Source organism: Mytilus galloprovincialis, chromosome 3 (genome assembly GCF_965363235.1).
Source record: "Mytilus galloprovincialis chromosome 3, xbMytGall1.hap1.1, whole genome shotgun sequence".
NCBI lineage: Eukaryota > Metazoa > Mollusca > Bivalvia > Mytilida > Mytilidae > Mytilus > Mytilus galloprovincialis.
Genome location: NC_134840.1, coordinates 111,271,209 through 111,285,413, shown reverse-complemented (window position 1 = coordinate 111,285,413; position 14,205 = coordinate 111,271,209). Strand labels below are relative to the sequence as shown.

At 33.4% G+C, this 14,205-nt stretch overlaps 1 protein-coding gene across 2 annotated transcripts; it reads right to left on the bottom strand.

The window, feature by feature from the left end:
- Positions 1 to 842: 842 nt before the first annotated feature.
- LOC143069796 (uncharacterized) lies at positions 843 to 12,794 on the bottom strand. 2 transcript variants are annotated; one of them, XM_076244596.1, is made up of 12 exons: positions 12,726 to 12,794; positions 10,785 to 11,004; positions 9,569 to 9,827; positions 9,026 to 9,217; positions 6,804 to 6,991; positions 6,089 to 6,248; positions 5,093 to 5,204; positions 4,694 to 4,844; positions 3,530 to 3,674; positions 2,257 to 2,428; positions 1,550 to 1,722; positions 843 to 924 (listed from the first exon to the last, which is right to left on the bottom strand). In XM_076244596.1, exons 2-12 carry the CDS (start codon positions 10,968 to 10,970, stop codon positions 866 to 868), a joined length of 1,797 nt encoding a protein of 598 aa, XP_076100711.1. In that variant the 5' UTR covers positions 10,971 to 11,004; positions 12,726 to 12,794; the 3' UTR covers positions 843 to 865. The 2 variants fall into 2 exon arrangements, with proteins under 2 accessions (XP_076100711.1, XP_076100712.1); XM_076244597.1 differs by having other exon boundaries at positions 10,785 to 10,992; positions 12,726 to 12,774.
- Between the last annotated feature and the right edge of the window lie 1,411 nt (positions 12,795 to 14,205).

Below are 14,205 nucleotides of genomic sequence, written 5' to 3'. Positions count from 1 at the left end.
GGAAATCCTTATTATTTTAGCAGTCGGTAACTCGCTTAGATGGTCGGTGACCCCCAATTTTTTTCATTTGTTTTATCCATATGTTAAGAGGTTTCAATCAACAAATTATAAGGAAAAACTGTAATTTGAATTTTATACTCTCGAGCCTCCTTAATAAATAAATAGTCATGTTTTGTATCATATTCACCAGATTGTAGGCAGATAAGATAAATATATGATAATTTATTGGGTCACACTATACTATATTATGATGCGGCTTCATCATGATTTTTCGAAGAAATTTTGCTCAAATCGCTGAACATGTCGTCTTACATTGTACTAGGTTTTTTCACAATTATTGAATTGACAGTTATGTTTCAAAATAACTAGTATTACAAAGGGGGAAATCACATTCAGTTTATTGGAAAAAGTCTTCTTTAATAAAAGTCATATATTTTTTTATTCACTGCCATTTCCAAATTCATTACAGCAAATCTTAATAAAATAACATCCTGCTCTCGATGTCAAAAACGACGAAAAGTTTTGTTACGATCTTTTCACATTCTATTACCTGTATTGTTAAATTGTCAAATTATATATCCAAATGACAGTTATAATAAACCAACAAATGTAACTAGTTGTAGTGATTTATTATGGACGAGTGCAATGCATTCAAGTCTAAGCTGACAATTGATACTGTTGTTTCCTATTAAGTATTTTGCTAACGAAGTTCGTTTATGTTTTTGTAAGACGTTCAAATGAGGATCGTGTTGATGTGTAGTGTCATAGTTCACCTGCCTATCTTCTTTGTTTGATACAGATAGGAATTGATAGAAAACGTTTTAGATTAAAAACAATAAACAAAAAGTTATATCGTTTTATTAAATTAGCACTTTGGGGCCGGAGGTGGTGGAAGTTGGTTATTGATAGCAAAATGGTAAAGACCTAAAACATAAATTATAGTTTTATTACATTGCAAATATTATAAAGACATGGCTAAAAAAATAAATTATAATGCAACCAATATGTTAACATTTTACTGACTGTATATTTTAGCAGATCCAATAAATGTTGGATAAAAAGATATGAGTACCTCTCCCCATTCAAAAGTATACAAATATTTAACATGTTTCTTCCTTGCTACACGTATTTCTCAATCTAAATTAAGGAGAAACTAACGCATTACTTTTTTCATACCAAAAGCATTAACGGTGAACAAATAATTTGTCTGCGGAAGAAAAAGAGCTATTTTTTAATGCAAACTACTGTTACTTTGTTTTTTCAGTCGATATAAAATTCCATGGCTAACGTCCATACCACAACTTTCTTGACGGATGTTCGCGATTATTAACCAAGCTTTCTGATGATACAGCTATAGTTTCGAAATTTTCATAATTGTGGAATGTTGTGTCAGATGCAGCTCACATTTTTCTTTTTTGACAATAATTAGAACGACAAGATCAAGTTTGGAAATATGAACAATTAATTATATGCAAAATGTTTTGATGAAAACAAATGTACATAGCATAACGTTCCTTATTCACCAAGTAACTAAGTCTAAGTGATTTACCTGCGACGGCTGTCTGAAATACACCGTTACTAATAACGGACACCTCATTTTTGATGTAATCATCTCTTTTGTCTTCATAATCATCATTGCGCCCAGGACCACCCACTAGGGCACCATTTATTTGATTTGGACTATCCTGTCCTGCATTTGCACAATACCCAGGTGCGCAACTTCTGTAAAAACAAACATGCTTGAATTGTAATATCATACTATCATGTCAACACTGAATCTTTCATACAATGCACCAGGTATTGATCTTCAAGTAACCGTGATAAATAAAAATAAACTCATAAAAAGCTTTTATTTCAAGATAACTATATCTGAATTTTGTTTCCATATCATGAATGACTCCCGTATCTTTTGCATCTTTAAACGAATAGTTAACAATATCAATTGCATTTGTCATTTAAACATTTCATTTTACATTAGTATCGTCAGAGTAATAGGCTGTACTAACTTTGATTACCATAGTTAGAGCCCCTACAGATTAGTGGACTATCATGTCGTAAATGCGTTACTGTTTACGAATGATGTATAGGAAACTTAACCATCCTCTTTATAAATTCATCATTAAAAGACTATTTATTCAGCCTCCCCTATCATTTTCTTTTTTACTGTTTACGTATAATGTGTAGGAAAATGTTAAAACCCTCTTTGTAAATGAAAAATTGAAAGACATACCTTGTTAGGCATCAACAATTACTTACGCTGCTCTGTGATGAGGTTTCTTTGGAAAGTTACTTCCAAAGCCTATAACATAACTGAAATGCTGCCGATTTTCACCTAGCATGTAATCAATATTCCGCAGGGCCAACTTCTTAAATTTATCACCACCAATACCGTCAGCAGCAGCTAATACAGCTATCGTCGATGCACCAGCTATAAAACAACCATACTAGTTTACATAATAAAGACGGATATCGTGGTGCAGATACGTTTTATTCAAGTAAAAAATTAAAGAGTGTAATGACTAGGATTTTAATAAATACTGTAGAAGGTACCATTCACCGAATTTATTTCAAGCAATTTGAGAAAATTTCAAGCCATATTTCTTTTTAACTTCACAGTTTATGGTGAATTTGTCACCAGGTTTGATAAACACTTTTACAAACGGTATACTTTCCATAGTCACCACGAATTGAAACTTAATTTGGAGAGTAGTAAAGGCATAGTGTAAGATGGCAACTACATCTACATCCACAAAACAAGGTATGGTTCTTCTGACCAAAAAAAATATTAATACTGGTTCAGGTCTATTTATGTTTCCAAATGGAAATATTAATACTGGTTCAGGTCTATTATGTTTCCAAATGGAAATCCTTTCTCTGTTTGATAACGCCATACTGATCTGGTTGATTGTTTTTGGAATATCAGTGTCATCGATGACCCTATTTATGTTGAACTCTTAATAGCTAAAATTGAAAACCAGTCATTTTTACCTCGATGGTGTCGTGACCGATGCGACCTTTTTTACTTTCTATTAGCCACATGCAATTGAGCAGAAATTAGTCACTCTCTCATGGGAGTTACGTTTACCACCGTCTTTTGCTGTAGTTTGTGTTGCTCAATATTTTGTTTTCTCGGACTAACCGGATAGTTTAATTAGATAAAGGAAGATGTTGTATGGGCGTCAATGAGACAACTCGCCATCCATGTCACAATTTGTTAAAGTAAACTATTAAAGGTCAGAGTGTGGCATTCAACAGAATGTATTGGCTTACACCGACCAGTAAAATGTTAAGTGTTTAACCATTCAAACAAAAACAAACGGTCTTAGCTTTATAAAAAAAGAAAAGAAACGAGAAACACTGATGAACCACATCAACAAACAACAACCACTTAACATAAGGTTAATTCTTTTTGTTGTTATTCTTTTTGTTCTCGTGTTGTCTGTCTAACTTTTAGTTGGCTTATGGTTTATGAATAGCACCCCTCCGTAATGCTTTTTTTTTTAGTAAATGTGAAATAACAAATACATACCAGCGTAACCATTTGATCCCCATTTATCTCTCCATGATAATCCACATGGTGTGATCGGAACACTTCCTCCATAATCATAGCTGTTTACAAATTCTTCTACTTTCCCTTTGTATTTTCCTTCGTGAGTCGCCTCCCAAAGTAATAACTGAAAATTTAATAAAGTCAAGGTATTTACTATCATGAAAATTAACCTGCAGAAGACAAATTTGAAAAGAGGTAAAACTATGTCCAATTATTTACTGTACTATCCAATTGATGCTATGTCGGTCTTTTGGCAAATAATCACAATTGAAAATTCTGGCGAGAGTAAAATAATCAAATGAGCTAAAACATTTCTATGACATTTGTGCAATATTTTCATAACAGATCACACTTCACGGGAATATGCTATCAAATCTAAAATTACTTAACAATACGCACTTTGAAATATTTTCTTAATTGTATCTCTTCTCACTCTTGCTTGACGATAAAAAAGAAAAACAGTGATCTTTCATATCGCAATTTTCCAAAATGAGAGGTTTGGCTAGCTTCAAAACAAGGTTTAATCCAACATTTTCGTCATAAGATAATGCCTGTACCAAGCCAGGCAGGATTGTAGCTGTTGTTAATATTAAAATCATCATAGAAACCAGGATTGAAATTTTGTATTTGCGCCAGACGCGCGTTTTGTTTACAAAAGACTTATCAGGGAGGCTCGAACAAAAAAAAAGGTTAAAAAGGCAAAATAAAAAACGAAGTTGAAGAGCGTTGAGGACCAACATTTCCTCAAAGTTTGGTACACAGTGGTTTCCCGTTCGTTTGATGTGATTGAGCTTTTGATTTTGCAATTTGATTTTGGACTTTCTATTTTTAATTTTTCCCGGAGTTCAGTATTTTTGCGATTTTATTTTTTCTAAAGATTTAGATTTGTCTTTTTTGTAATACTATTTTTCATAGTACGCTAATCAAGTAGTTATAAGTATTACTTATTTCTTATGACGAAATAATCTTGCAATCTAATTGGTTATTTACCCAGGTGTAAATAAAACTCGATTCCAGTCTTTCCTCTCGTTAGAAAAACATATACCATCGATAATTGATAAGTCATGATTTTTATCGTAGTGTTCAAGATGTGATAATTAATGTCTTTGCAACAAGTCTCTGTTTTGTTATTTTGTAAAATACCTGACAACCAGCATTCTTTGCATCCCAAGAATATGCCCATCCGGCACCGCCTTTGTCATATCCTTTGGCATCGTTCAAATATTGCTGGTCTTTTGTCACTTTATACATTGCACCTGCAGCTTCACACATTTCATCTTCCCAACCAGATGATCTAATTATTGACAAATAAAATAAAATTTTCGACAACAGTTCTTTTACAATTTTAAAACAAACAAGCATCAGAAAATATTTTGACATTATTTATAACTATGTTGTAGAAGTCATTTTTGATGCTGTTTTCAGTAATCAATATTTGAAAACGTATTCCCGGTTTAAGACTAAAGTTGAAAAATGTCCGATCGTGAACGCGCATCGGTAGGCGTTTGTATCTTAATGTTTTAAAGTGTGATATAGTCTTACCCATAAAAGTTTTTTGCTTCCGGAACGCTGTTTGAATATATACCAGGATGTGCTTTTGCAAATGCATAAAGAGATTTTGCTGCGGTAAGTAATTTTGCACTGTAAGACGCATCTGAAAAGAAAACGTTCAGATAAACCTTTATTAATTACCATTCCATAGTTTTTTTTTAATAAAAATAGAAGAAATGTGGTGTGATTGTTCAAAAAACTAAAGACTGTATGAAAACATGAAGGTTACTGAGTAAAATCAATATCGTATAGTAAGCTATTCAGGACCCCGGAATGAAGATATAAATCATTTCAAACGAAAAAGGCAACGACCAGCCCACATTTCGTTTTACGCATGAGTGAAAACGATATTTTCCAATTTACTTTGTTAAACATATTAATGCAATGTTAATTGAAAAACAACTATTTCGGCTGATATAATAATGTTAAATATTTGTCAATAGTCCTTGAAGAGGTGAAGAGGTAAGATTATACAGCAGTGAATATGTTGAATACGTTATTATTACCCATTGTCCAACATCAGAGAGATGAACAATCAATTTTTAGAAATTTTACAAAAGATGGACGAAAGATACAAAAGGGACACTCAAACTCAGAAATCTAAAATAAACTAACAACGCCATGGCTAAAAATGAAAAAAAGACAAACAAACAACAGCACACACGACACAACATAGAAAACTAAAGAATAAACAACACAAACCCCACCAAAAAACTAGGGGTGATCTCAGGTGCTCCGGAAGGGTAAGCAGATCCTGCTCCACATGTGGCACCCGTCGTGTTGTTTATGTGATACAACAGTCATAGACCATCAAATACAGAGCAAGTTCGATTTTGATTTTTTGAAATTTCCCGTTCCTGAAATTCTGTTTAAACCTCTTGATTTTTTGTTTTATTTTTGCTGCGTGATATTATTTTTACAATTATTACGAGGAATTTTTCCATACAAGGTATGCGTGCAGCATTTAACATTATGCTATCATATTACCTGTATCCTTATATACAAGAGACCCAACTGCTAATGCAGCGGCGGTGTTGCCTGCTACATCACTGCCTGGAGATCCTGCAGTTACTTTGTAGGCCGGTCTTGACATGTGCATGTCTTCAGGTCGACCCCAATACCCGTGGTCAATCTCACCGTTACCAACCTATATAACGTAATTTCCAGTATCTATATTCGTTACCGGAATTCGGTATTTATGTGCATTTTTCTAGCTATATATATGTATATAGTGAATTTGAAACCAGGCTTATTCTTTTTTTGTAATTTCGTTTTTCGACACCTAACTTTTTGATTTTATAGGGCATGCCTCTATTATCAAATTTTGATACATTTAACTTATAATTTCTGTTATCCTTTTTTTTTTTTTTGTTAACAATTTGTCAATCGAATTGAGATTTCGCAGATATGGAAAGATTTACAAATGTATCAATATGTATTAATATGTATCAATTCAGTGAAATTTCGTGTGTTTATGTTAAACGATCTGCAATTCAATGGTTCAAATATGCTTTAATGAAATTAAGGAATTTCCTTTTGAGTTCATTGTCATGGTTGGAAATTCACTCAAACAACTACTTTTTAGACAATGTTCATAAGACCAGCAAAATAACATAAACTGATGATTGTCAATTAGACAACAATGTAAAGATTACAATTGATCAAGAGCTGAAGTCGTCGCTAAATAAAGATGTAAACAAACCTGAACCCAATAAACTTGTCTGTCAGGTTGCCAGCATTTAAGAAAATAATCAAGTGGCGTTCTCAACATATCATACATCATATCGAGTTGTCCTGAAGCCTGATAGGCGTCCTTGAACTTCTCTAATCCCCATGCCAGAACATGTGTTGCTGTAGCTTGAGGTAGGTTAAATTTTACATGGTCTCCAGCTGCAGGATAAATATGTGAATATATTTTACACTTCAGTAAAAATTATTCTAGGGGAATATAGCATGGCTAATCGTCCAAGTTGGCTAGTCACTTTTACAGCGGATATTTATGAGCTAGAATCTTGGAATATAAACGAAGATCAGTATGGTAGTTGATGTCAAATCATGACGCTCCAGTATACATAACTGTTATTCTGGCTTCACTGGAGATATTATTCAAATCGGTTTTTTCTATACAATTAGCTTAAAGTGATCATTAAGTAAGTTTTCACCCGAAGTTTTAAAATTTATATTGGTGTCACGTAATAATAATGTCACATAAACGGGGAAAATGATACATCGAACGGGATTTGTAGTAATTGCTTAAACTATAGTACACAAGGTCATATTAAACCGGTAATATTAACCATATACAACCGATGCCTGCAAGACATACAGACAAATGAAAGCAACAACCAGCAACATAATTTCCAAAGTTATGGGTTTAAAATAGATTTACATTTTATAACAAATTAATAAATTGATTAATTGTGATTTTAGGACCACTTGTTGTAATGAAAAGTTCCCATAAAATATTCTGCACAGTATAGGTAAAATAGGTTTACAAGACAGCACATTATTACGAAAGTGGGACACATATGTGCTTGCAGACTCAAGAAGATGGCTTATGTTTCCATTGCTAATGTTTGAATGTAACGTTGTTGTCCAAGAAAAATAAATAATAACAAAAGCCCAAAGCTAATCCCAGGGGTTATCAATCTTCTTAAATCTAAGCAGGATAAAATTTGATCACAAAAAGTAGGCTCATGGATATTTATAGAAAATCATAGTAGATATGTAGGACTTCAAATGTGAAACTATGCAGTACACATACGACCAATGACTTGTCTAAAATAGGAGGAGGGGGACATTTTCTAATCTGTGCATGGTACCTGTTTAACCCCTCTATTAAACCAACTGTAAGTCCAACAAACAAGAAGGTTGTTTTTTTTTATAAAAAAGTAAAAATAAAAATAAAAATAAAAATAAAAAAGTTTGAATTTTCACATGATATTTATTTAATCGTTAATTCGTCTTTTTCATTTACTGATGTTTAAGTCAAATTGGTATCCAGTAATTTTATCTTTCACTGTATAAAATTTGCCAGCCGTAGACAATAAATTATCAACCATAATTCCTTTGCTAAAAAATATTGAAAACACCGGTGCCCATCTTCAGCGCCGGCGTCGACTGTTACAGCACATTGTGTCCTTCTTCTGGATAATAGGGCACATCTTCCATCCGACCATCCGCAAATTGTTGTAGAAGGAAATACTTTAATTTGGAATGGTGTTCAAATCTATGGGTTCCGCCATCGTTATCGGAAGCGACAATGTAATACGTAGTTACTCATTTGTGACGTTCTATGTTACTCCTTTTCCCATAAATTACGCAATTTCAAGATCTGCCAAAAATGTGTAGAAAACAAAAATTCCCACAGATTTGATTTGTAACGTATGTAACGTCATATTTGCCATAGATTAGAAATCGTCCATAGATTTTGAAACCGCCATAGATTTGAGTCCTACAGATATCTTAGTTTTAATACCGATTGTGTGTAACTTTTTCCGTGTGCTATACGAAACATGTTTCTTCAATATGAAATGTATAACACCACACAATACTCGTCGTGCTTGTGATAACATTTAACCATTTGTGAGGAGTAATTAATCTACCATGACTATCTTACTGAATAGGAGTAATTATAGACTGCACACACAATGCAGTATTGTCACGTAGTATACGATACAAACATTACAGTCGACATGTTTTTACATGATATTTGAATACATAATATTCCCTATTGTTCTTATACAGTGTAACCTGCCTTATCGAACATCCTGCTTTAACCGACACATGCTCATGGTCCCAAAATATGCATATCATTGCAGAAAAACCATGAGTATTCCGACACCCTGCTCAATTCGAAATTTTTTTTCTGGTCCCCTAGTTGGATTAGGCAGGTTACACTGAAATAACAGTTATGAAACCTACCGTCATACCATCCTCCAGAGAGATCATGACCGTCTCCATTATCATTTACTGCTGAGTCACTACGCCATGGAATTGGATTGTTGCTTGGTAACCTTCCAGATCTTTGGGCGTCGAAGAATAAAATTGACAGCTTCAATGCCTTGGCATAATCAAACTTCGTGTTAGGATGAGAGTTAAGATTAGAAGAACCTCCTGAAATTAAATTTACTGTAGTGTTTGAGATTGAAATCAATAATTTGGCATGTGAGATATGGTTTATCTCCTCATTGCAAAACAGTGTGTTAAATCATCATTCTATGAAGAATCCATCAGATTGACTATCAGAAATCCCCTTTTTTAAGAAAAAAATACCACATTGAAGATAATTTCTGCAGGAAGTTGATGAATGATGTAAAGTTTAAGGTAATAGTAAATGTGCATTCAAATAAATGTAAATTGTTTGATAAAGGCAACAAGTATACTGGTGTTCAAAAGTCATAAATCATAATTGGCAATTCAATTTAGTGTTACAGAAATTTCGACACTTGACCGTTTAACGATTACCTGTCTGAGGTGCAGATGTTGCTGGAGCCTGTGTAGCAGGCGCCTGTGTAGCTGACCCACCACCTCCTGAGGGTGCTGATGTTTGAGATGATCCTCCGCCACTACTTAATGTAGCTGTAGGAGCCGTATCGCCTGACATGTGACCATTAAAATCAATTTGCAGTTCACTTCCTCCATGTACATCCTGATCGTAATCTTTGTTTGTTAAGGTATATTCCGTCTTATCAGAACTTACAGCTGATACTGTAGCTGTCCAAACCTAAATAGCAAAGATAAAGGAAGATAGTGGTGTATGCGTATATACTTGTGTATATCTGATTATAAGAAATGTACAACACAATCTAGCTTGTTTGTATTAATTTACGGGACTGTATACTATGATTATTGTGTTTTGGCGGCACACACTTGTATCGTCTGCATTGACGTGCGGTTTTCAATGGTTTCAACTATTAGTCCCCTCAGCCCACTCCCAAAAAAAAGAGATTGAAGCACACGTTACTTGCAAGTTCATGTTTGGACAATTACGATCAAAAGCAGTTTCATGACTATTTTTAAGTTTTCGTTATATGTTAATCTAGTTAAAAAATATGTCGTAGTTGGTCAAAAGTATGATGTTTCTCTACGCTGCTGTTTTTATCTATTTTCGTCAGAAACATCATTGACTTTAGAATATGAACTTTAATTTTGCAGGTATTTGAAGAGTGAAGTACTATTTTCCTTTGAAATGGACAGGGGATGCTTTAATTTTTAATCTGATTTTTTTCATACAACAAGTAAAGCATACTCCTCTAACTCTTGTAGTGTTCAATGGTCTTTCCTGTAATTTATCATGTTGATATACATCTAAAATGATCTAGAATAGCTTATCACGTTTTGATTTTACACGTATTAAATAACTGTTTATAAATTCAATATCCAGAATAGCTCAAATGAAAAGAAACAAGTATTATAAGAAGGAATATAATAAATCTGTCCGTTTACATACAAACAAATATATTGTATTTATATGTTCAGTAAAATTTCACTTATGAATCTACCTGTTGGCCTGCATGCCTCGGAAGTATTCATAGGCTTACTGACACACATGTAATATATCTTCTGGTTCTCTGACATACTTCTAAAATATCTATTGGTTTACTGACATATAAACCTCGTATGTAGATACCAAATTACTGACATACATTTGATATTTATGTAAACATGTTTACTGACATACCTCTAATGAGTCAATCGGTTTGCTGAATTTGACATGAACTTCCCATCCATGTAAATCCTGACTTGGAGACAGCGTTACATGCCCATGGAAACCACCAGACCAAGCCTGTGAGATGTAAACGCCCTGTGATTCGGCACTCGTCAATGCCAGTGATACCAGCAACAACCAGCAGATATATTCCTGCATGCTGCCACCAACTTTGGAAATCCTAAATTAGGTCCTAAAACAGTCATTATTATATATGTGTTGTCGACGCTATGTATAGTTTTACGATCATTTTAGCAAATTGACACTTTATATTTGGGAAATCATTTTGATAGTATCGGAACCTATTTGTGTGTTTGACATTGAAAGAAAAGGAGGTTCTCATGTTCATTGGTTTGTAATACGGTTTTAGGTTGTCTCTGTCTGTTTGAAAAAGGGTTAGACGGGTTTTTTTTATAAGAATAACCCAGTGCGTATCACTAGAGACAATCTACTAACTACAGAGGTTTCCAACAGATTCTTACAGGTTTGTAAATTGTTCATTACAATAACACGGTAGTTTTTATTAGAGGAGCAGTAACAACTGATCGGGGTCTACCCTAGTTTGTTATACGGTTCGTCTGAATTAATTAAGAATTAGGAACATGAGGGTTCCACTAGCAGAGCACGAACTACTGACTTCATTCCCCACATGGTTTATTTATTTTTATGGATTGTTGTTAATAATTGGTTAGCGACTATGGTTTTATCAGCCTCTAATTTTCTTCGTCTTGAGCAAAACTAGTAAATGTCGTTCAAATATACAACGTAGTTTGTAAAAAGAAATTATTTGTTACATAGAATACCGAGCTGAACATTTTAATGTCTCTGTATCCTAAGATGTTTAAATACTATGAATATTTATTTTAAACATTTTTTTTAACTTTTATTCATTTGTCTTTTCCTTCCAGTTATTACGTATAATACCTAACATTTTTCCAGTGATAATACATAATACCTGAAAAATTTAGGGAGTATGCATAATACCTGAATAATTTGGGGATTATGCATAATCCCTTATTATAAAAATGTATCGTAATCTATTGTATGTTATGATAGTTCAGAAATTATTGCGTGCTTTTATTATAGATTTATATGAAAAGCTGTATACAGATATAATGCGTCAAAGGAGTAGGTTCAGTAAGACCCCTTTTTGGCCCCAAAATATAGCAGTTTTACAAAATTGTTAAAATGTAAACCTTTAGTTATTTATTGGACAGTAGAATGCTTCTGCTACATAAATATGGGCTGTTTTTGACAATACAATGCACATATATCCGGTACTAGCACCATTAAGTCATGCTAAATTACTGAAATCCTCATAATTCTAGCATTTTAGTTAAATTTTAGACGGTTTTCGTGTAAAACGAAAGTGGCCGCATTCGTGTTCATCCTTAATATTGAAATGGAAGTTGTATTTTATGATAATACATAACATATATAAAGGTTGAGGATGAACACGGATGCAGCCACTTTCATTTTTACCAAAAACCATGTGAAAAGTGATATTTTTCGGCATATTAGGTAGATTTTTCATATTTGAGCTTGAATCGGATCGTTTTTAATGACTAAATCTGTTAAAATCTTTCACATAAACTAATTAATTCAAATAAAAAGAGTTTAAAAAGTGGTCAAAATCTTTCATCAGATGAACCTGAAATTTGAGGCCAAAATCGGTCCTTACCGGACCTACTCCTTTCAAAATGCGAGTTTTTATTATTGCGATGCTCAACTAGCAACATTATTCGCAATGATGAAAACCTCGAAATTATCTCTGAATTTATAGTATGTAATATGATAACAGCCTTGACAATATCTTCTCTTTATTTACTAAGATCTACTAACAATATAATATGCACATAGCTTCGATTCTAATTTTTCAATAAAATAAAGACGATTTAATGATTATGACCTTACCTTTTGATCTGTGGAACAACAATGCTGCACCGTTCTAGTATTTGTTCTATATACAGTATCTTATCAGCACTACATTGGATCTATATTACGACCTTATACATTAGTTTGTCTGTTGTATTCAACATTGTTTATGACCTACCGAACCTTCAGTGCAGCAACAGTTTTCAGTGATGTAATTACAGGTCCATGATTGTATCATCCGCCTACTATAAGTAAAGGCAACAGTAGTATACCGCTGTTCAAAACTCATAAATCCAGGGAAAAAAAACAAAATCGCGGTAACAAACTAAAGCCGAGGGAAACGCATTAAATATAAGAGGAGAACAACGACATAACACCGAAACGTAACACACACAGAAACGGACCAAGCATCAGACAAAACACCACGAGAATAACAATTATAACAAGAAAACCAAATACATGAATTTGGGATAGACAAGTACCGTGCCACGTCTGATCTCAATATCTCAAAAATAAGAGAAAACACAAACGACTCAACGTTAAAATGGAACACACACAGAAACGAACAATAATATAACAATGGCCATCTTCCTGACTTGGTACAGGACACTTTTAAAGGGGAATAAAAGTGGTGGGTTGAACCTGGTTTTGTGGCATGCCAAACCTCGCACTTTAATGGCAAAGTTAAATATAACATTGAAATGACAACATAATATTACAGGACTACAATACAAATAAATAGGAGAACATATTAGACAAAGAAAAACATGATTAATAGATAACAAAAAGCATCAGGTTTAAAATTCAATACGCCAAAAACGCGCCTTGTCCACAAAGGACTTACAAGTGACGCCCAGATATAAAAGATCGAAAGTGAAAAAAGTACAAAGTTGTACAGCACTGGAGATAAAAAGTTGAAAAGGTTTCGCCAAATACGGCATTGTTGTTATGCTCGGGATAAGAACATTCTTATTATATAGAACAATTCATGCTATTGCAAACAGTAAATTTTATCAAATGAATATGAACAAGATATACATAAAGAAACTGAAGTATTAACTAATTAAAGAAAAATAAACCCGAATACATAACGCCCAGATATAAAAGATCGAAAGTTAAAAAGGTACAAAGTTGTACAGCACTGAAGGTCAAAAGTTGAAAAGGTTTTGCCAAATACGGCATTGTTTTTATGCCCGGGATAAGAACATCCTTATTATATAGAACAATTCATGCAATTGCAAACAGTAAATTTTAACAAATGAATATGAAAGAGATATACATAATGGAACTGAAGTATTAACTAATTACAGAAAACTAAACCCGAATACATAATGCTATTAAAGTTTAACACAGAATAGACACACCCGAATCAGTCCAGGCGTCAACGTAATTACAAAAATGTGACGTCACATACGATGGCGAAAAGGTACAAACGTTATGCCACATTTGAATTTATGAAATTTAGAAACAGCATGACGTCACATATGAAAAACTATCAAAGTGAGATAGAATTAGGATT